This window comes from Protopterus annectens, chromosome 7.part0 (genome assembly GCF_019279795.1).
Source record: "Protopterus annectens isolate FY-2018-M chromosome 7.part0, PAN1.0, whole genome shotgun sequence".
In the NCBI taxonomy this organism is placed as follows: domain Eukaryota; kingdom Metazoa; phylum Chordata; order Ceratodontiformes; family Protopteridae; genus Protopterus; species Protopterus annectens.
The window spans coordinates 569,973,570-569,998,316 of NC_056739.1; the positions used below are offsets into that span (position 1 = coordinate 569,973,570).

Genomic DNA, 24,747 nt, shown 5'->3' on the forward strand with positions numbered 1-24,747 from the left:
TCTGATCAGGGCTCCATTATTTCAGAGTACTCTGATGATCAGGAACATTCTTACTCCCCTTTTGAAGACTCTGATGCAGAGGAGTCCATTCCCTCTGTATCCCCCCCAGAGGATTACTCATTTGGGGAAACTTTGCATACCTTAAGAGAACACTTCCACTGGGAAGGCCAAGATTATTCAGATTCCAAGAAAAGGCTTAGGGAATTTCTCTTGCTACCTCAGCACAGGCCTCTGGCTATACCTCCTGTCTTGGACATACTAGATGATGTGTACTTGGAGGCCTGCCTTAACCCGGATTCTCTACCTCCAGCCCCAGTCAAGCCTGACAGGTACTACAGGGTTCCTGACTCTCACCAATTTCTATACAAAAGCCATGCTGCTGACCCAGAAACCATCTCACAGGGCCCCAAGGGAATTAAGGCCTCCACTGCTAAAAATCCATTACCTTCCGAGAGAGATTCCAGATCCTTAGAAAGGTGGGGAAAAAAGGTATATACCTCTGCTACCTTAACCATGAGGGCATTAAACTGTCAGTTCCATATGCTAAAGTACCAACAGTTTTTGTTATCGTAATTGAAAAGTAAAATGTCACAACCTGAACAATCAGACTTGAAGGAGTTGCAGGATTTGATGCATAGTGCAGAACAAGTGGGTAAACATACCTTACAATGTGGTTTTGATGCTCTAGAGGCCTCGTAGAGCTGCTGTTACAGGATCAGTCATACGTAGACATGCCTGGCTCAAGGAACAAGCCTTGCCAGATCAGGTCAAAGCAAAATTACTAGATGCCCCTCTACAAAAGGATGTATTATTTGGTGCTAATGCTGAGGAGGTATTAAGGAAAATGGAGAAAAAGGCTAAATCAATGCAAAATGTGAAAGATTTTCTGCAGGTACAACCCCCACGTTTCAGTAGAAATTGGCCTTCCAAAAATTGGTCCTTTCCAGCCACGGACAGACCCCAAAGAGGTAGATAGGCGCCCGAGTGGCAGAGGGCAATCCCAAGGATCGTTTAGAGGCAGACAATGGCAAGCTCCTACACAGCGGTGCCGAGGATAACTCGCAACCATTCAGAAAGCAAGCCCAATGACTTTCCCCTTTGCATACCAAGCAAGACTCAAATGGCAGCACCCTTAGGCGGAAAACTGGCATTTTCAAAAAATTGGCATATCACAAAAGACAAATGGATCCTGGACATTATAAACAGAGGCTACAGATTCCATTTTCACACCCTTCCAGTAATGAGAGGCATGCCAAACCTGACACACAATCAAAGGGCAGAGGCACAAAGACAAATTACAGATCTCATAGACATGAAAGCTATTCAAGAAGTACCTACACACGAACAAGGTCAAGGTTTTTATTCCAGACTATTCCTAGTACCAAGGAAGGGAAAAGATTGGAGACCTATTTTGGACCTATCCATCCTAAACACATTTCTGCTCGTACCAAAATTCAAGATGCTCACTCTACAGCAGCTTCTTCCCATGCTGGGCAAGGAGTCTTGGCTGGTAACATTGGACCTCAAGGAGGCATACCTGCATGTCCCAATCAGACAAAATTGCAGAAGATACCTCAGAGTTCTTGCAGGTTCAACCCATTATCAATTCTCTGCATTGCCCTTTGGCTTATCTACTGTGCCCAGAGTATTCACGAAATGCCTGGCATCAGTAATTGCCTACTGCAGACTTCAAGGGATACAAATATACCCCTATTTGGACGACTGCCTGATCCAAGCGGACAGCAAGCACATTCTTCTGAAACATCTGGCTTATGTAATAATGTTGTTGAATTCTCTGGGATACACAGTCAACAAAAAGAAATCAAGGCTAATACCCTCTCGGAAAATAATTTTCCTGGGTGCCAACTTGGATACAAACACCCAGATGGCCTACCTCACGCCAGAGAAGCAGGGGCAACTAACTCAATACTTCAGAGCACTAGCAAATTGCACCAGGCTGACTGCAAGGAAAATCCTGCAGGCTCTGGGATTCATGGCATCTTGCATCTTACTAATCCCATGTGCAAAGCTGCATATGAGGAAACTTCAATGGTACCTGAAAAACCTATGGTCTCAACACAGCCACAGTTTGGAAACAATAATACCACTAATTCCATGTCTTCAAAAGGAATTTCTGTGGTGGGCTCAAGCATGCCAAACAAACACAGGTCTCCCATTCAGCAAGCTTCAAGCAAATCAAGTCATCACAACAGACGCCTCGGACTACGCCTGGGGGGGCGCACATGACAGATCGGTGCATTCAGGGCAAATGGTCCCAAAAAGAAAAGCACCTTCACATCAATCCAAAGGAAATGCTAGCAGTAATAAATGCTATTATAGCTTTCAAAGACCTTCTGCAACCAGGTCAACTATTGATAAGGACGGACAACACCACAGTAATGTGGTACATAAACCAACAGGGAGGAACACATTCAAACCCCCTATGCAGACAGGCCATGTCACTTTGGAACATGGCCATGGACTTACAAATAGAACTACAAGCACAGTACTTGCCAGGCAAGGAAAACACGCTGGCAGACAACCTAAGCAGAAATATGACAGATCCACACGAATGGAAGTTGCATCCTCAAGTTTTTACAGAGATAATCCAAGCATGCGGAAGGCCAGACATAGATCTCTTTGCCTCCCACAAAAATCACCAATTGACAAAATTCTGCCCAAGGATTTTTCTTCCAAACTCCTGGAGAGTGGACGCTCTCTTTCAGTTGGACATCAATGACAGTTTATGCCTTCCCACCTCTTCCTCTGCTGCCCAAAGTTCTATTGAAAACCAGAGCAGACAGACCAAAGATGATTCTCATTGCTCCAGACTGGCCAAGACAACACTGGTACCCACTCCTGAGGAGCCTGACACATTCCCCTCCATGGACCCTGCCTCTAATGCCTCTTCTCCTGACTCAGCACAGCTTCAAAACTCTTCAGTCAACTAAAAACACTCAATCTAGCCGCATGGAAGATTCCTTAGCAACACAACAGACCCTACTCTCCAAGGAGGTGCAGGATGTCATTTTGGAGGCCAGAAGGCCGTCTACTAGAAAAGCTTACTCCGCAAAATGGAAACTGTTTTGTGTCTGGAATGAGAAAAAGGGCCAGGATCCTAGAAAACTGAATTTACCTCAAATATTACAGTATCTAGCTGAGCTGCTAAGCAGTGGACTTTCATTCTCCTCCATCAAAATCCATGCCTCAGCCATTTCGGCAGAATACAACACTGATCCACCCTTATTCTCTCACCCCCTCTTAAGACAGTTCCTCAGAGGGGCTAAGAATCTAAAACCCCCAAGGAAACAACCAATACCTGCTTGGGATCTCAATTTCATTCTGGAAAAACTGACCTTGCCTCCTTTTGAGCCAGCTGCCTCATCAGATTTGCAATATTTGTCCTGGAAAACAGCTTTCCTTCTGGCTATTACCTCAGCTCGTAGAGTTTCAGAGCTACAAGCTCTCATGGCTGTGCAGCCTTTTATTTTCCATCAGGACAGTTTCATTACGAACCAACCCGTCCTTTATGCCAAAAGTGGTATCCAGGGTAGCTTTGAATCAGGCCATACACTTGCCTACCTTTTATCCTAATCCTCAAAACAAAGGGGAGAGATTACTACATTCCTTGGACATCCACAGACAACTGCGTTATTATTTGGACAGAACAAAGCCTTTCAGAAAATCAGAACAGCTCTTTGTGTCCTATGCTATAGGAGCTCAAGGAAAGCCAATTTCCAGACAGACAATCTCAAAATGGATAGCCCACTGCATACGCTTTTGCTATTCTTTTCATGGCAAAACTGTACCTACAGGCATCAGATCTCACTCCACAAGGGCCACGGCTACCTCTGCAGCCTTTCTCAGAGGAGTTCCTACCAAAGATATTTTAGAAGCAGCCACTTGGAGTTCGGGGCATACCTTCTCCAAGCACTACCACCTTCCACTATACTCCAAATCTAGAGCGGGCTTTGCCACTGCAGTCTTGCAGGGCATTCTGGCTCCTCCTAGTTCCACCTAGTGCCTACCACCCCTTTCTTAGCTTTGGGATTCTACCCATCTGTTATGACTGCAGCTGTATGCATGATGAACATAGTACAGTTTTGTACCTACCATAAATGTAGATGTTCAAGTGCTAATACAGCTGCAGTCCAGGTTTCCCTCCCTCCTTCCCTCTTGGGACAGGCCTATTGGCTAACATATCCTCATGCAACCAGATTGGGGTATTCATTCATGATGTATTTGCTTGCACTACTGTATTTTAATTATATGGTATTGCTTTATTACACAAATTTATGTATTGCCTTCCTTCTGGGGGCACCTGACATCTGGGGCAAGAAAAACTGAAGAAAATGGCGTCTGCTGGTTCTTTTATACCCCTGTTGCACTGACGTCAGGGAAGAAGCGACGACAACCGACGCCGGACCTAGACTTTGGAATTCGGTCGACCAAGGACCCGCCTGACGGCAGGAGAACCCATCTGTTATGACTGCAGCTGTATTAGCACTCGAACATCTACATTTATGGTAGGTACAAAACTGTACTTTCTGTTGTTAGAAGGCATGCTTGGTTAAAGGAACAAAATCTGCATGCTCATGTTAAAGCAAAATTATTAGATGCACCATTACAGTATGATACTTTGTTTGGTACTAAAGCAGAAGAGGTGTTGAAGAAAAAAGGAGGGTAAAGCACAATCCATGCAGACAGTCAAGGATTTCTTACAGGTACAGCCACACAGGTTTAGCAGGAACTGGCCTTCTAAAAATTTGTCCTTTCCAGTCTCAGACAGACCACAACAGGCATCCCAGAGGCAGATCTTAGCCCCAAGGCTCATACAGGCCTAAACAATGGGGTGCTCCTACCTTCCAAAGCGGAGAAGACAAATCACAGCCTTACAGGAAACAGTCCCAATGACTTTCCTCTACCCAGTTCCAAGCAGTTTTCTTTTGACAGCCCTCTTATGGGGAAAACTAGCACTTTTTTCATCAAATTGGCAAATGGTTACCCAAGACAAATGGGTTCTGAACATAGTGTCCGAAGGCTACAGGTTCCATTTTCACACTCTACCAAGGTCAAAGGGCATGCCAGACCTGCCACACAATCAATGGGCAGAGGCACAAAAACAAATTACAGCCCTCATGGACATGAGGGCCATTCAGCAAGTACCACAACAAGAGCAGGGGCAAGGATTTTACTCCAGACATTTCCTAGTACCCAGGAAGGACAAAATCTGGAGACCAATTCTGGACCTGTCTAATACTAAATATGTTTCTGGAAGTTCCAAAATTCAAGATGTTGACTCTTCAGCAGCTACTGCCCATGCTGGGCAAGAGGGCTTGGCTCGTAACTTTGGACCTAAAAGAGGCATACCTGCATGTCCCAATCAGACAATCTTGCAGAAGATACCTCAGATTCATAGCTGGCTCAATGCATTACCAATCCTCTCCACTGCCCTTTGGTTTATCTACTGCACCCAGGGACTTTACAAAATGCCTGGCACTAGTAATTGCGTTTTGCAGACAAAAATGAATTCAAATATATCCCTACTTGGACGACTGCCTAATTCAAGCAGAGAACAAAGACACTCTTCTAAAGCATCTGGCGTTTGTAAAAAGATTACTAATTGGCCTAGGGTACACAGTAAATGAAAATAAATCAAAACTTGTGCCCTCTCAAGAGATAATATTCCTGGGTGCAAGCTTAAATACAACTGCCCAGATGGCTTATCTCACGCCAGACAAGCAAAAACAACCGACTACTTACTTCAAGAAATTGGCAACAAAAACCCACTTATCTGCAAGGAAAATCCTGCAGGCCTTTGGTTTCATGGCATCCTGCATTCTACTAATTCCATATGCTAGACTGCATATGAGGAAACTACAATGGTATCTGAAAAGTGTTTGGACTCAGCATTGCCACAGCCTGGAGACAGTAATTGTAGTTTCGATGGTGGGCAGAAGCCTGTCACCACAGCAAGGGTCTGCCATTCAGTTTTACCCACAGCCAGACAGACACTGACAATGGATGCATCAGATTATGCCTGGGGGGGCCCATATGGCAGGAAAATGTATTCAGGGCACATGGCCTGCAAACCAGATGCATCTTCACATCAATCAAAAAGCGATGCTAGCTGTTCAAAATGCCCTGACAGCTTTCAAGGAGTCTGCTTCATCCAGGACAATTACTGATGAAGACAGACAACAACTACGGTCATGTGGTACATAAACAAGCAGGGAGGTACTCATTCCTACCCCCTCTGCAGACCACCAATGACCTTATGGGACACAGCATTGGCTTTTCAAGTTCACCTGCAAGCACAATTCCTGCCAGGAAAAACAAATACTCTGGCAGACGAACTAAGCAGAAACCTCATGGATCCCCATGAATGGAAACTGGATCCACAAGTCTTCAGGATGATAAGGAAATGAGGATGCCCAGACATAGATCTATTTGCCTCCCCTCACAGCTGTCAATTGCAGAGATTTTGCACAAGGATTTACCACAAGCAAGTGTGGAAAGTGGACGCCCTATCATTCAGCTGGAAAAATCTAACAGTATATGCTTTTCCCCCCACTACCTCTCCTTCCCAGAGTACTCCTAAAGGTCAGACAAGAGAAGCCAAAAATTATTCTGATTGCACCAGACTGGCCACACCAGCACTGGTACCCAATCCTAAAGAGCTTGTCTCAAGGTCCAGCATGGATATGCCTCAAACTTCTCAATTGCTGACCCAACAAAACAATCAGATCCTGCACAGCCAACTCAGGACCTTAAAATCTGGCAGCATGGTGGATAATGTAGCCATGCAATAAACTCCTCTTTCAAAAGCTGTTATGGATGTTATCTTGGAGGCCAGTAGGCCCAGTACCAGAAAATCTTATGCAGAAAAATGGAAGAGATTCTGTGCTTGGAACCAGGAACAAGGCATTGACACGTTTGTACCAAATATTCCTCAGATTTTACAATACCTAACTGAGATGCTGAACAAAGGCCTTTCTTTCTCATCAATTAAGATTCATGCCTCTGCCATTTCTGCACAATACAATATGGAACCACCTCTCTTTTCTCATCCTTTAATAAGGCAGTACCTCAGAGGGGCCAAAAACATTAGGCCTCCAAGGAGAGCACCAATTCCAGCCTGGGACCTCAATTATGTTTCAGATAAACTCACACTGCCTCCTTTCGAGCCAGCATCAACAGCGGGTATTAAATTCTTATCCTGGAAAACAGCTCTGCTCCTAGCCATACCCTCTGCAAGGCGAGTCTTGGAGTTACAAGCACTCATGGCTGTGGAACCTTTCATCATTTTTCATCCAGACAGGGTTTCTCTGAGGACAAACCCTACATTTATACCTAAGGTGGTGTCTAGTGTGGCCCTCAATCAAACCATTCACTTGCCTACCTTTTACCCAAATCTACAGAACAAGGGAGAGAAAATTCTGCATTCTTTGGACATACACAGGCAGTTACGCTTCTACTTGGACAGAACTAAAGCTTTCAGAAAGACTGAACAACTTTTAGTGTCATATGCTGCAGGATCACAAGGAAAGGCTATCTCAAAACAGACTATTTCTAAATGGATAGTCCATTGCATCCATTTCTGCTATTCTCAACATGGCAAATCAGTGCCTAAGGGCATGAGGCCTCATTCCACCAGAGCAGCAGCCACTTCAACAGCCTTCCTCAGAGGAGTACCAACCAAAGAAATCTTAGAGGCTGCAACTTGGAGTTCAGTGCACACCTTTACAAAGCACTACCACTTGCCTCTCTACTCTAAGTCCAGAGCAGGCTTCGCCACTGCAGTTCTGCAGGGCCTCATAGCCTCTCCTAATCCTATTTAGCCCAGCCACCCATCCTCAGCTTTGGGATTCAACCCAAGAGTAATGACTGCAACAGTGAAACACTATTAACATAGTACAGTTGTGTACCTACCATAAATGTAGATGTTCGAGTGTATTCACTGTTGCAGTCCAGGTTACCCACCCACCATCCCCCTTCTCTTTGCTGGGACTTATCTGCACTTCTCTATCCTATACAACCTTTTTGGTATATTTGCTTGTAGACGAAGGAAATCATTTCTTATTGATATATTTTTCAGCTTACCTATTTGGGCCACCTGACATCTGGGACAGGAAAAACTGAAGAAAATGGCGTTGGCTGCATCTTTTATACCACTGGCGCACTGACATCAGGGAAGAGGTGACAGCAACCAACGCCAGACCTAGACTTTGGAATTCTGGCCGACTGCGGGTAGCCTGCCAGCAGGATAACCCAAGAGTAATGACTGCAACAGTGAATACACTCGAACATCTACATTTATGGTAGGTACACAACTGTACTTTGCTTTTACTTATGCAAGAAGAGTATCTGAATTTCATGCTCTGTCCTCTAAATATCCATACTTAGTTTTTCATAAGGACAGAGTGACATTGCGTACTAATCATCCTTTCTACCCAAAGTTGCGACTGGGAACAGTATAGAACAATCTATGAACTTACCAGTCTTTTTTTCCCCCCAATTTACAAAAGAAAGGGGAATATATACTCTTCATTTGCTGGATGTTCATAGAGAGTTGTGTTTTTATATACACAACTAAATCTTTCAGAAAATCTGACCAGCTTTTCATATCTTTTTTTGAATGCCAAAAAAGGTAAACCATTTTCCAAGATCACTTTAGCTAAGTGGTTAACGGACTGTATTTTGTTTTTTTATGAATCCAAAGGTGTTTCTTTACCTCAACATATCAAGGCTCATTGGCTCATTCTACTTGATCAGTGGCAACTTCTCAAGCTTTTTGGGCTAAAGTTTCAATTGATATTTTTTCGGCTGCCTCATGGTCGAATTCTCACCTTCATTTCCCACTACAAACTGGACATTGTGTCTAGAAATAGAGCTGCTTTTGGTAGTGCACTGCTCGGAATATCCTTCCATGAAGGCCCCCCAAAGTTATTGTAGCTGGAAACTGTCCCTCAGGTCACAGAAGAATGAAAATGACAACATCAGATAAAGAAGTTGTGTACTTACTATAACATTCCATTTGTGTTGTCATTTTTCATTCTTCCTCGACCTTCTCTCTTTCCTATCCCCTGTCCCTCTGGTGAATGATCTGACAGATGTGTTTGTAGGAACATCTGTTTGTTGATCTTCCTCTTCTTTCTCTCTTCTTTTTTGGCAACTTTCAGAATTGATTGCATATGTTATGGTATAATTGGTAAACATGGTAGCAGCATACTCTAAGTATCCATGGGGGAGTTAGGCATCATGTGTAGGGGAGGAGCTCGAGCTTCCAAGCCTAAGCTTTTGAAAGTGGCAAAGTCATATCTGAAACCCACAGGTTGAGGAAGAATGAAAAAGGACAACGCAGATGGAATGTTATGGTAAGTACATAACTTCCTTTTATGTTTTCATAACAGTATAGAATGTTACGGTAAGTACATAACTTCCTTTTATGTTTCATAACAGTGCACTACATTTTAATGTCCAAGTTTAGACAGTTATTGAAGGTAAATGTTACTAAATGATGCAGGTAAAATGTGAACAATATGCAAACAAGTATTAAAAATCAGAAAACTCAAAACTACTCCGGGTAAAAGTTAAAACAAGGTTGGACTTTGCTAAAGAAACCACAAATACAAAGTCAAATGCAAAAATACAGGAGAATGAGAAGAGGCACTATAGTCCTAGACTGAGCCATCAGTCCTTCTTCCCAACATTATTGTAAACATAAGTAAGAATGGATGATAAGAAAGGTCTTCCTATTGAAATGGCAATAGAAATTCCGATTGGCGACATGCTGAAAAAGACCAAAAATTCAGGAGAATCTTTAACATCGCTCTTCTCCTTTAAACACCCTTACTTTTGGTGTTATTTTATGCTAGGGAGTGGATGTATATATAATAATTTTTTTTGTAGTATTGTCCTTTGAAAGTGGAGCCTCCCTCGCTATGCTGGCAGTAAAACTCTTAAGGGCTTTGTCCCCAAACTTGTCTTTTAGTCAGTTCAGCTCCGGCTGCTTGACAGTTTGGGTGCATGGAATGTGTGCTGGTTGGCTGTTATTTCCTTGTCAGGATGCAAACCCATATAGGTAAGGCTATTGCAGCAGTGATCGGTATGGTGAACATCTTGTATATACAAACTCCAAGATTGCCATATCTCAGAGAAAGTGGAATATTCTGTGAAATGGCCATCTTGGACTTTGTATATATGATGACCTGTTTTATCTACTCATTTTGCTGTATTTAGGGACTCTGTAGCAGGTCCTGACATTACATATGGTTACCATAAGAAAGCTTAACTTCAGCTTATATTAGTGGTTGTGGTAGATGTGTCCAGTAATTGAAAGGAAATATGTGACACATTTGAATAGAAATTGGAGGCAAATATGTCTTTGGAATGAACAACTGTATTTAAAGCATACATCACTCTTCCTTGGGGGGGGGGGATTATACAAGTTATTGGTGTCTCATGAGGGCTTAACACAGAATGTTATAAAATATACTATTTGCTGCATTTCTTGTCTTATTTTTATGTTGTCAGGTTTCTGAAACAGCAAACACTAGTATTCTGAATTTCATCTGTGCAGTCCTGGGTAGAGTGATACTGTAGCCTGACACAGTAAGAAGTTTGTTTAAATAATACTATATCACTTTATAATCAGCTGGTTACTACTCACAAGATACTCCATCAACAAAATATATCACCCTCACTAGCTAACATTGTCCAACAATGTTCCTGTCCTAGACAACTCCGCTCAACTGACAAATTACAGTTAACTGTTACTAGATCCAACAACCATGCTGGAGACACCCTTTACTCTTCTTATGTGGGCAAAATCTGGAACTCCCTGCCTACATCCGTATCCCTGATTATCTCACTACCTACATTTAAAAAAGCTATCTACAACTACCTCCGCAACAAATGATTATGTCCCTGTTCAACTCCAGACTAATGCTGGATCCACTCCAGTACTATTGTAACCATTGTCCTAAACTAGAGTCCTATCTGTTACTTGCATATAAATGTACACCACATCAAAGGTATGATAACATACATATAACAGTGTTGGTATGAACAATGTAAAATTGTTTAATGACTATTGTAAAATGTATCCGTCTCTAGTTTGTAACTTAAGTATCTGTAGTATATACCTATAAGAGTCAATAACTAGATACCGTTATGGATCTAGTTGAAATATGTACCCAAGTTTGTCTGTATGTTCTGTAAAAATTGTCTATTTGGAGCTTTTCTTCCCGGGCCTCCACTGAAAATGGACATATATTCAGCTGGACTATCCCGGTTAACAAATGTAAAATAAAATAAATAAATAAATACTGTGTGGATATGTTTGTACTGCAGCAGCAGAACCAGATTGTGCATGTGCAGTATGCATCTGTGACCTGCATTTAACAGTTCAGAGTCACTGTCCGATGTGTATGTGCAGGCATGGTCACCCGACTATAAGAACTTATTTTGGCATTTAAATGCTTTATTTTTCTAAACAATTAAAAAGTGCTGATAATGTCAGTGAGTGATATTTCTAGTACATTAGTCAACTAATATGAGTTTGTAGCATTGAATGTAACAAACCCACTTTAAATAAAACTGTTTAATTTTAGATTGTGTATTATACTAGCTGGCTGGCCATGGGCCCCCTGGAGCCATAGACACCAGGTGACTGCCCAAGTCATCTTTATGCTAATTTGCCACTGCATACCTAACTTTTTTCTCCCTCTTACTAGAAGGTTTGTGTGCAAGACCAAAGACAATATTTTTTGCAGTTTGCTGCTGGTATCTCTTTATTTATATTTTTCACCTAATTCATGTGGGAGCCGAAATGATGAAGAAAAGTGGTCAGTTTATGCTCGTTGGCAACTTTCATATTTTGCATGGAGAGGAAATGGATAGAAACTATGTAGTTTAATGTACTTCAAGCACTAATATATTTAATTCCTTGCATATGGCGCTGTGGGTGTTTTCATTTATTTGGCACACAGAATATTGTGTCCACTGATGTTCACTAGCAATTTGCTACTGCCGTGTCTCAGCTTTTTGTGGTAGAAGCAACAATGTCATTTTCAAACGCAGAGCTGTTTGACACTTGGTGTTTGGTCCTTTTGAATTGAGGACCTCTGATAGGTACATATCTGCTGACTGGCACACTGTTAAATGCTGAGATTGTCTTGCTAAGTTTGTTAGTCTAGGCTATGGATGTAATTGTCCTCCAGTGGGATTGAGTTAAAGTTCATAACAAAACAGTAAGATCCCAAAGTAGAGAAAAGTCTCTTACTGGAAGTCTAGGCAGAAGAGTACCTGTCAGAAAGACCTTACAAACTTTAGAAGAAGATAGAGGGGAAGGCATTATGTTCTGTGTGGTAATTAGAGATGGCTGCAAGCTGGACTTTTACAGTGTAGAAACTGGCACTGTCCTGAAAAATTGAAGCCAGAAAATCTAAAATAGCAGGAATTGGAGCTGTAAAGGGATCCAGCTTCCTTGATTCCGACAATATGAAAATGTCTTCCATTTACTGTTGTAAATCTTTCTGGTAGAAGGCTTTTGAGATGAGGATAAAATCTGACCAACTAGAGAGAAATGCCTGAACTGTCTAGACATCATTGGAATTGGAGAAACCATGCAATTAACTTGATGCCTTGAATGGCTGGGTGAATCACTCCCCATTGGGTGTGATAGAATGTCTGGACTGGAGGACATAGAAGATGGGGTCTGTGTTCAGCCATCGAATGGACTAAACATTGAATGGCTTAACATTGACCGCTAATCAGTGAACATCATTTCAGTGAATGACCTGTGAGATGGGGAAAGTAACTAGTTGTCCAACACTTCTCTGTCTCTTGCACGGCACGGAAGGTGTCCAGGAATGCCAGCTCCTCCTGTGATGGGTTTTGGGAGGACCAACCACTTTTTTGGTACAGGATCTCAATCTCCAAAGGAGACCTCCTCGGGTGGGGACCTAGGGGACCCTTCCCCTTCATCAAAATTGGTGTCATCTGTTAAAGATGCCTCAGGGAGTACTAAGTGCCAACTCTTGCATGCTCTCTTCTGGTTAACCTCTTCAGTGGGGTGTTCTGAAGATGTGTTGGAAGAGACTGGGAGTTCCTGAACAGGAGCTGTCTGGAAGCTGTTATGGGCTTGGCTGTCCCTGTGGAGAAGAATGGTAGGACTTGAAGCTGAAATTTGTTGGAGGAACGGGGGTATAGGATCCGAGAAGTGAGAACAGAAGATTCCCTGGGATGGGAGAAAATCCTCTCCACTACCTTAAAGGCAGATTGCTCAATCGAAGTAGAAACCAAGCTCTTGGTTCCACCAGTTTTCCACCCCTCCCAGATCTCCCGTCTGAGGATGTAGCTGGAGCCGGGTTGTCCAGCTTCGAGGGGAAGTGATGGCTGCAGAAATCTAGAAGTCTGTCAACCCCTCAGATCTGGCGGCAAAGCTTTGGCTCCGAGACTCTGGCTCAGTAATACCCCCATCTGGATTTGTGCTCTAAGAAATTTCCTCATCATCCTGTCCACGTCTGCCTTAGAAAGACTACAAGAGGACCTAAGTGAAGAAGTTGTGGAAGGAGGGTGGGATGACTTCCTAGGAGTCTTCTGTAAAAATGGAGACCCAAGTCAAGGAGGCACAGGCTCCAGAGAAAATCTAGGACTCTGGATCCAAGGAGACCTGACTGTAGAAGTTGTCAGATCTGAAGTTGCCGCATCCGACACTTTTTTTTTATTTTGGATGGTGGCTCCAAACTCTGAGTAGGTGCAGGAGACCACGTAGGAGAGCACTTCCTAGGTTCCAATGTCTTTTGCTTTTTACCGGAGTTTAGGCCCCAGAAATAGAAGCAGTAAAGGAAGAAGAAGCTGGCAGAGGGCCCTTCTAGACCAACTTATTCCACCCGCCACTTATTGCCCTCATATTAAATGCTGCACTGATCTCACAGGACACCTGCAAGCGAGAAGGGCTTAAACAATATACGCACTCCCTGTGGGCATCAGAATTTGGTATCTTATGCCCACAGTAAATGCATTTCTTAAAACTGGTAGGCTTGTCAGCCTTAACAACAATCAAATTGTAGCCAACAACAATGACCAAAGGAAAGAGAAGAGAGAAACTGTAAACAAAGTTTTTATAATGGAAAGGAAAGATAAACTACAACAGTGATAGAAAGAATACTGAAAAGGTATAAGCAAAAGGCCTAGTACCAACAGTGGTACAAAAAGTTACCTAAATGGAAAACCTGAACGTAAGAAGAGTAAAGGGAAGAAGGCTAAATAGATTATGTAGTAACTATAAAGACTTGGAAGAAAAAAATAAATTTTTACTCTCAACACCCCATCGAAGCACGCTAGAACTTGAAGACAACACAGTCCCAACTGAATCGTGAGATCTGAGGTAGTCGGCAAGCAAGGGGTATTATGCGTAAAGTTAGGAGCTCGAGAGTCTGGTCCAAGAATCTAGAGAGATTGGCAGAGTCAGGTCCCGAGACCCATACTTTGAGGAATAAATGAAAATTACATCATATCAAGTGGTTATCCTTTAGAGGTATTTAGAGCTGCCTTTCAGGAATGGAAAGTGATTGTGCTGTATATGAATTTGCAGGCAACCAGGGAAAGAAAATAGGATTTATTTATTTATTAATTCATTTATTTCCATTTGTTTACTGGGAAATTCCAACTGGACACAGGTCCTTTTTCAGTGGAGACACTGGGAGAAAAGCTCCACAGAACAATAAATGAGCAGCAGAGTACATGAAGAGCAACTGAATATACATATAGTAGCAAATAATACACACTGCAGCAAACATTAGCTATACATACAATATATGAAACATAGTAATGAACAGATATACCAATATCTAACTAGAAGCTAGGAATAAAGGTAGGATGTATATACAGATAGTACTAAGCTCAAATGGATACTGTTCTAAACTCGTATACAAATATTGCATTAAACTCAAGCAGATATAAAGCAGAAGCTCCACGCAAAGGTGGAACAAGCTAGAAGGGCTAATTGGATGGTAGGGGAAGATAGAGGAGTAAGAGAGGAGACTGAGTAGTATACGTGGTAGTGAGAGGAAGCTAGGTGCAAGTCAGTTGGTTATGTATTTGGAGTTGAGATGAAGTGATAGTTAAGCATATTGTAACAGGTCTGAGAGAGTGGGTGAGGAGGGGAGGGTAAAGGGTGAGCCAGAACCTGCAGAGGAAGGAATGCAGTGATCAGATGGTGTGAGGCAGGGTGGCTAGGGGAGAGGAAGGAGAGGTAAAAAGAGGGTTACTAGTCTGGATTGGTGCATCGGCATAACCAGAAACTTTAAGTGAGTTTTTAGTGCAGTCTTGAAGTGATTGCAAGAAGGTAGTGTAATTATAGAGGGAGGGAGATAGTTCCATAATCTGGATATGACGCAGGAGAATAGTAAGTTCTTAGGTTTGGTCACTAGAAGTAGATTTTTGCTGTTGGAGTGTAGTGGTCTAGTGGAGCAGTAGGGCTGGAGAAGGTTTTAAAGGGATGGGAATTAAGAGGATAGTTTACTAACTTGTGGGTGAGAGAGAGTTGATTCAGATGAAAAAGTTGAGGAAATTCAAGCCAGTCAGTCTCCAAGTGAGATGCAGTGGTGGCTGTGATCAGATGCACCAGTGGCAAACTTAGCAATTTTATTGTAGCAAGCCTTGAGCTTGTTTAGGTTTGTTTGTCTAAGGTAGGCAAGTATAGGAGGCATAGAGTAACGTGGAGATTGGGTGGGAATTAGCATCAGAAATTCTGGCTGTCTTGGTGAGGAATTTTCTGTACAAGGCACCTAGTTTTTTGTGAACCTTTTTTATGGTAAGAGAAATGTATGTGTCAAATCTGAGATTTTCAGTCTCAACACCAGGTAGTTTGGTGTGTTCTTTTGGGGAGATGACAGAATTGTCTTTGGCTAGAATATTAAAGTGGGGGATATTTGGGATAGATTTAGTGGGTTGGAAGATGAGGAGTTAAGTCTTGCTTAGGTTGAGTAATAAATGGGCATTAGATAGCCAGTTTTCTACAGATGAAATGGCTTCCTGTGTGATCTTGTGAAGTTCAGGTATAGTTGGGGCTGAGCAGATGAGGATGGAGACATCTGCATACTGTATGAGAACCATGCTTGGTGGCTGTGAATAGATCATTGGTGAAGAGTGAGTATAGTAGGGGACCAAGGATGGAGCCTTGGGGAACACTGGGTGTTACAGGAAATCGAGGAGATAGGTCATTATGCCGGACAACTGATGGCAGCCAGTTAGCTGTGAAACCAATCAGTAGCTGATTGGGAAAAGGATAGGTTAGTGAGAACAGAGATTAGTAGTTTGTGTGAAACCATGTCAAGAGCCTTGGATAGATCCAGAAATATAGCAGAGGAGAACAGGCCATTATTTTTATGATGGCATTAGTGAAATAGAGCAAGGCGGTAGTAGTGCTGTGGTATGGCCTGAAGCCATGCTGGGTGCTGTTGAGGAGGTTATTAGCTAAGAGAGAGTCTAAGACTTGAGAATGGATGCATTTCTCGAGTATCCTGGAAAGTGGAGAAAGGATAGCTATGGGGCGGTAATTGGAAAGTTCAGTGGAGGAGCCACCTTTATGGAGGGGAATGATGTGGGATGTTTTCCACGGTGTGGGGACAGTTTTCTGATGAGGACCAATTAAGATAGAGACTAGATAAGCTAGGGCTTCTGCTGCTGTTTTAGGTATTCAGAGGGGAGATTCTCAGCTGCAAGTTTTGTATGCTTAACTTTCAGTATAAGTTTTTTTTTATGTAGGAGGTAGGTAACTGATGAAAAAGAAAAGACTGTGGACAGACTGTTTGGTTTTGATGTAGGGAGGGGTGGGTAGAGGGCTATGGTTTCAGTAAAGTTTTTATTGAATGAGTCAGCAATACTGCTAGAGGAAGGGGGAGTGGTAGGTGGGGGTGCCTACTTTACCTGGATGGAGAATGGAGTTTATTGTGGACCAGAGCTGCTTAGAGTTGTGATGGGAGGAGTTTAGAGCAGACTGATAATACTGGGTTTTATCTTTTATTTGTTTTTGACCTTGTGCAACTCTAGGAATAACTGTCTAGAGGTGGGGTGTTTTGTTGAGCGCCAGTGCTCCCAGGCCTTATCTCTGATTTTCATTAGTGCTCTGGTGCTTTTTTGTAGCAAAGGGGAGTACTGTGTTTTGACTCTAGGATTTCTTTTGGGGGCATGTGTGTTTAGGATGTTTAGGAAGGTGCTATTGAAGTGGACGGCTTCATCCAGATTGAGGTAATTTAGTGGTGTCCAGTCACATTTTTGAAGGGATGAGATAAAAGAGAGGGGGTGAAAGTTTACCCTATTTCGGATTTGCCTATAGATGATGGGTTTAGCACAATTTAAGTGGTGTCTCAGAAGGAATGTGGTCACTGAGGCTGTCTGGTAGACAGCCAGCTAAGTATGACTGAGGGTTTTTATTGACTAATATCCAGTCGAGAGTAGTATGTTTCAGAGTTTTTATTAATCCAGGTAGGTGACTGTATTAGTTGGGAGAAACCATGAAGGTGTAGGTGCTGGGCTTGGGTGATTGTTACTACAAGATAGCCAGTTGATATTAAAATCATTATGGTTTCCTGGGGTAGGGAATGGTTAGCCCAGTTCAGGAGATTTTCCAGGGGTGGGGTGTTTTGGCCAGGTGGAAAGTACCATCCTATGATGTTGATTGTTTTATTTGAGTTTAGTTTGAGGTTGGCATGTAGGATTTCTTCATTTCCATTGTGGGGGGCAGATGTGTTTAGGATCTGGATGTTGAGGTGGTGTATAAACATTAGAGCCACACCACCCCTTTTCTTAGATGGTCTATCTACTCGATGAATGTTATAACCTGTTGTGAGTATTTCCTCACTTTTGATGCGAGGTTTGAGCCAGGTTTCAGTCAGGATGAGAATATCAGGAGAGTATAAGGTTATGTTGGCATTTAGGTCATGGGTTTTATTAGATGTACTTCTGATATTTAGAGACATGAACAGGAGATCAGATAGCTTTCTGTTGAATGTTAGTTGTGAGAAGGAGCAGCTATTAGGCAGATTTTTAGGTGAGGAGTTGGTAATGGTAGGACCAGGGTTAGGGTGAATATCACCACTGAGAGCTAATTTAGATAAGGCAGTAAACTTAAGTTTTATAAATCTGGTAATTAACCCATCATATTTTATGGATATTTTTTGTTTGAATGTAACAGGTGACTGGTAGTATGGTGGGTGTATTGGGATAGAGATTGTGATAGTATGACAAGTGTAATTAATAGGTGGGTGATGGATAGAAGTGAGAGTAAGGCTGCAGTGATAGTGGTGGGGTTTGTCTGTTATGAAGTTCTGGTAGGATATAAGGTGTGCAAGAATAGTGCAGGTAAGGAGTGTAAGCACATTAGGTAGTGGCATGACTGTGTCAGATGAGCAGTTGGATTGGAAGTGGGTGGGGTACTGTGGGTGGCAGAGGAGATAGGTCACTGGTATTGTATTCTGATTGGTTGCTGGTTATTGGGAAGGATTAGTGCCTAGAAAAAACCTAGATGGGGTGGGTGGGATTAGTGGACAGGATGGGACGCGAAGCGAGTCCCGTGCATAGCATGGGCGAACGGAGCGGGGCTTAAATCCCTCCAAGCTGTGGATCACCAGGTAAGTATCTGATGGCTTACCAGTGAGCAGAATTTAACCTCTGATGAGCAAAAGGATTTTAGCAGAAAGCTTGTTCAGGGGCAGCTCCTTGACCAATCTTTGTATACGCACATTAAACAAGACTGTGGCACAGTACAATAATGATGATGATAATGATAATAGTAATAATAATAATAATAATAATAATAATAATAATAATGTCTTGGTACTTCACAGAGCAAGCTGGCAGACTACTTCCTGTTCAGAGTGGATGCAGAAAATCGTGCACTACAAGAGGTAAGGAAGTGTTCAGTTGTCTTGGCCATAATCTGCACCTTTCCTTGTAGCTGACAGTATTTGGAGTTTTTCCTATTGGACATAATTTTTTGGGAATTCCATGTTGGAATTGCTTGCCAAGTTATGTTTAGTTTTTATGTAGCTTATAATTTAGTCAGTCAGCACTTTCCCAGAACCTGTAAGCTATCTTGCTGTTAGCCATTACCTTCCTCTTTGGTAGTTTGGGATCTAGACCCAACCACCCTCTTTTACTTTATCCTTGGCTGGGCCAATTTTTGTTTCAAGTGGTATTGCAGCAGTGTGTTCCCCACAGGTCGTTCTTATCAGGGCAGATAGCCTTATGGACTCTGACAGCATCTGATCTCAAGGAGTCTCAGAGCAAAGCAGTTGGCAGCTGTGCAAAGGGGTCTGGATCTGTTTCGAGGCAGTTGGATCCTTCCCTTCCTCTAGGTGCATTGACACTGGATAGCTTGGCTCCGGTGTTGGCCTCGTAATTAAGTCAAAAAGAGCCTCAAGGAGGATCCCTGTCGGTTCTTCAAATCCTAGGGGGTTCTCTTTGGGTTCATTCTCAACTTCAGCGTTCGAGGCTTTTGAGAGGTTTCTGTCTAAAGCCATAGAAGAGGTTCTCTTTCACACTCTGCTCCTTCCCGATCCCAGTGGATTTCTGCAGTTCTTCACTTAATCCTGTTCCTAAGGGGCAGTCACCTCCCCTAGGTCTTGAGGAGACTTGTTGCGAGGCAAATTCCCAGATGGTTTTGAGCCCTCTCAGCTGCTCCCTGCTGCAGAGGGACTTAGGAAGCATTCTTGCAAAAGGAGGCATTTCTTTGAAGATCCTGATTTCAAGGAAGAGGAGGGTTCTCTACATCATTCCATCTTGGAAAACCTCTCTTTTGGGTACATCTTGGAGTTATTGCCACAACAGAGGGATAGTCCAGTAGTGCCCCCTCCCAGCAGGAAGCTTTCAAAGCTGGCCTGTCTATTTCTTTGGTGGGCACCTCATCTCACAAGTTTATTAATTTGGTTTTGCAATGAGTGTGGAAGAAATCGGACATAGTGGAGCCCATACCATGAAAGCCTGACAAGCTATTGGTTTCCTTGAGAGTCTGAGCCTACTGGAGCAAAGGAGCCTGTGGTAGATGCCATAGTGATGGTGCTACAAAAAAAGAGCTATCAGATAATAGCATTATTCCCCTACCAGGACGTCTAGAGCTTTGGAATGATATGGAAAGGGGACATGTGCTTGAGTGATGTTTGACTTAATTGTGCTGAACTGTCTAGCTCATATAACCAGATTTCAGAAAGTCTTGACCCAAGGAGCTGTGCTAGTCCCTGTCGGCAGCCTTGATTGCAGAGTCCTGCAAGACTGTAGACTCAGAGCTGGCTGTCCTTTAGTCCATATCCAACATGCACATGTGCCTCTGACCAGTGCGGCAGATGTCACTTCAGAAAATCCGGCACCGGCATTGCTGTGCATCAGCATACATGGATGCATTTCCGCAATTTTTGTGAAGAACTTCAAGGTATCCTTTTTGAATGTTCCTCATGATGGGTCCACCCTTTTTGGGGCCAAAGTGAAGTATTCACTCACCAGAAATGAACAAGATGACAAAAGTCTGTCTAACAAGGGTATCCACTTCTCTACCCATCAGTGAGCTTCCTTCCAGAACCAAAAGGGTGGCAGGAGGCTATGGTTCCACAAGTCTCAATGCTTTGCTCAAGACATTCTGGGGATAGAGGCCTAGGCCAGGAGGGTCAGCTGCACTGGATTTTGTCCTCGTGGAAGAGGTGGTATGCAGAACCAGAGGTTTTGAGGCTCTTCAGCACATAAATCCTTCTAACGCCCCAGAAAAGTTGCCTGTCTGCTGCACTCTTCAGTCAGGAGGTTGTTGTCTCTGCACCCTCAAGCCTAGTTAGCCATCACATAAGATTCTTGGCTGCAGAAAATCATAACCGGAGGCTACATTATTCCCTTTGTTTCCCAACCAAAGAAGACCCAAATAAACTTTTTGATGTTCCAGTCAGTCAGAGGAAGGTGACAACTCTGGAAGTCTTCCAGCTGCTAAAGAAACAAGTCCTCCAGGGAGTCCCAGCAGACCAGCAAGTGTTTGGAATGTATTTGAGGCTTTTTTTTTTTTGGTTCCAAAGAAAAACTGGGGCCTCGGGCCCATTCCTGGCCTCAGCCAACTAAACCAGTTTGTAAGATGAACAAATTCTGGATGGCGGAGGTTTCTTTTTGCCTTTTTTGAGGAATGGTGACTGGATGTGCTCTGTGGACCTGCAGAATACTTTCCTTCAAATAAAGATTGCAAGGCGGTCCTGGAGTTTCCTTCGGTTTTTGTTGGGAAGCTGTCACTTTGACTTCAGAGCATTGCCTTTCGGTCTCACCACAGCCCCCTAGGTGTTCAAATGTATGGCAGTGGTTGCAGCATATCTCAGACTGCAAGGGTTCCAGGTGTTCGCATACCTAGGTGACTGGTTCATAACCTCTACCAAAAAGGAGCTACGTATTTGAGCCAGGGACCCCTTGCTCCAGATATGGCACTTTCTAAGAACCACAATAAACATAGAGCCTTCTGTCCAAGCTGACTCTTTTCCAGATGGTAGAATTTATAGGATGCCACCCTCATCATCTTGCAAATTGCCAGAATCTTGAACCCTGAGTCTCTACCCTGGGTCAGTAGGCTTACAAGATACTGTCTCATCCAAATTCCCCCGGCAAAATCTATTTGCCTCCTGGGCTCAGTGACAGCTTCCGTGGCACTGATCCTTCAAGCTAGATTTTGTATGAGGGTGCTGCAGTGGGCCCTTTAATTTCAGTGGTGTTATAGTGTAGCTACTTGGTCTACTGTACATACCTTTGTTTCCCATTGCAAGCTTAACCTGCAGTCTAGGTCCCAGGCTTCATTTGACTCCACCATTCTCTGGAATATCCTTCCATGAGACCACCTGAGGTTTTTAATAACTGGTGACTCTGCCCAAGTAATTGAAGTAGATAGAAAAGACAACACTGGATGTAAAATTTAAGTACATACCATAATGCTAGATTCCTGTTATTTTCCATCCATCTCAACCTTCCTTGCTTCCATTTCCCAGCCAGATTTTCACTTGTGGCTCTTGAGTGACTGCATTGGACCTGTCCGGGGCCTTGTCTTATTTAATGTCTGGCATTTGTCATTGTTGATTTCTGGTCCATTTTATTTTTGTGTAGTATAGTAAAGTTTGATATGGGGTAGGCACACTTGATCTGGGGAAATATAGGTCGAAGAGAAGAGCCTGAGCATTTGATCCAAGAGTGAAAGTTGCTAGCTTCAGCTATAGTTGGATGAAACATTTCCATTAGTTGAGATGGACGGAAGAAAACTGCATGGTTCTGCTTTCGTGTTTGTGTGTAAAATGAGAACTAGACCCCCCCCTGGTGGATAAGCAATACTTCAACCCTATGTACTTTTTAGCTATGATAAATGGATGTTCTTCGTGTTTCACTGTTGCAGTCATTACATTTGGGTTATCTGCTTGCAGGTAGCCCTCAGTTGGCCTGATTAACAAAGTCTTGGGTCCTGCGTCGGTTGCTGTCCCTTCCATGATGTCAGGTCGTAAGGGGTATAAAACATGCAGCTGACGCCATTACATCAGTCTTGTGTGGTGCCCGAAGCAGAAGCAGTTCGTAAGTGCCGGTTGGCAGACTCCTGAAATTTTCATTTTCAAGTTTCAGAACCGAAGTCTTCAACTAAAGCTAAGTACCCCATTGGGGAAACTTTTTCTTGCACCTTTCCGATGTTAATAAAAGTTAATAATTGCATTACTTGTGGAAAGTAAATACCTCATAAAGATTTTCATTCATTCTGTATTCCTTGCCTAGGCCCTGACCGTGACGTACCTTGCTGTCGGTTTTGTGCTTTATTTAATCAGTAAATAAATCCACAAAGTGCAGAAGGAGTGAATCCGGAGTTGATCAAAAAGCCGGTTTTATTAAATAAATGTCCAGAAGCACGCCAAAAACACACAAATCATGAACACCTATTATAGTCCATAAAGCGTTTTCGTCTCATACTATAGACCTCATCAGATGAATAACAGTTCTGTTAATGAACCCTTTATATACTGTTTTAAATTACATAATCAAGCAATTAACCTATAATAGGACTAACCATTAAATAAATTAAAATGTTTAAAATCTCTCTCTCTAAGGAAATCATACATAGAAAAGGGACTTCACTTTAATAATAAAAAAATATAAAAAAATGTTTTAAAAAAAATATATAAAACACATTATCCGCTTTAAAAATACCATATTCTTGGTTTACTAATTTGTAAGTATTTCTACTGTTTAAAAACTAATGTCTTTTATTAAATAATTTAATTCAGTTAATACCATGTATAAAATTCACCCTAAACCTAACGCTGTATCTATAATGCCATTACTACCATCTAGTGGCCATTCTGAATAGTATCTATTCCTGTTCATAATTTAGCAGACCTTAATTTTAGTAAAGGTTTAATGGTAATGAAATCATTTAAACCAAGAGGGTGGTCTGCTTGGAGGGTTACCTGCCACCATAATGCTCTAAACTCAATCCTGTCTTTCCAAGGACCACCCCTAATATTGTTTTTGATCTGTTCTAAAATCATAAAACCATAACTTGCTCCTATACAGTTTTTAGAATGCTTAAAAAGTGCATTGGTTTCTTTTTTTGTGGAAATATCGTACATGTGTTCATATATCGTTCTTTTAAGCATTCTTTCAGTCTTTCCAACATAGAATGAACCGCATTTTTTACACACAGCTAAATATATTATTCCCCTGGTGTTACAATCGTAGTGTTCTTTACTATAAATCCCATCTTCCTCTACTTTCCAAATAATGCTTTTCTGTGTTAAGAATATATGAACATTGTTTGCATCGACCACATTTAAAAGTGCCTTTTCTTCCTTTTTTGGTTGTTCTTCCCCATTTATTTTCTAATATACCTTTCATGCTGATTGAATTCTTGTAGGTAATTTTTTGTGGAATGGTCCTTAGGTTATCTAGATCAGAAATAGCCACAAAGGCTTGCCACTCTTTCAGGAAAATCTTTTTGACATAATTTTCGATACCGTTATATTCTAAAATGAAAGTTTGTCCATAGTTTTCACCATCTCTTTCTTTATTAAAATCATAAGGCTTCTCACTTTTTGTTTATGATGGGTTGAAATTTACTTAATCTCCCTTCCTCCACTTCTTTTCTTATTTGAGTTACATAATCAAACGGATACCCTCTTTCTAAAAACATCTTTAGTAATAAATCACATTCTATAATAAAATCATCGTTGGAACCTAGTCATTCTGCTACCCCTCACAAATTGTCCTTTAACTATGTTTTTTTTTTTACAGTGTCTTGGATGGGCACTTTCATAGTGTAAGAAGGAGTTGCAGAATGTAGGTTTTCTGACTATTCTACTTTCAAAGTTTTTTCCTTTTTTATATATTTCTATATCTAAATAAATTAAGTTGTGTTCTGAAATTTTGTGTAAATTTTAAAAAATTAGTTGAATTATTAATATAAACCATAAAATCATTCAACTTGTCTATTCCAGCTGTCCAAAAAATGACTATGTCATCAAGGAACCTACGTTATAGTGTCCAACAATTTTTAAAACCGGAGTTAAATATATATTTCTCTTCCCATTTGATAAGAACCAAGTTTGCATAAGTGGGGGCACAGGCGGCTCCCATGGCTATCCCCTGTGTTTGTTGATAAAATTCCCCATTAAAATATAAAAAATTATTCTTCAAAATCAAATCCTTTAACCAATTGCATACCAATTTTTCATTTTGTGTTAGGGAATTATC

General features: G+C 42.0%; 1 protein-coding gene across 1 annotated transcript in view; it reads left to right on the forward strand.

Annotated features, from left to right (window-relative positions):
• The window catches only part of PELP1 (proline, glutamate and leucine rich protein 1), a gene marked incomplete in the record, with an annotated part of 1,137,423 nt that overhangs the window by 307,874 nt on the left and 804,802 nt on the right, over nt 1-24,747 (forward strand). Inside the window, 1 exon segment of the mRNA XM_044076299.1 lies at nt 18,858-18,917. Coding sequence (XP_043932234.1) covers nt 18,858-18,917 — 60 coding nt within the window.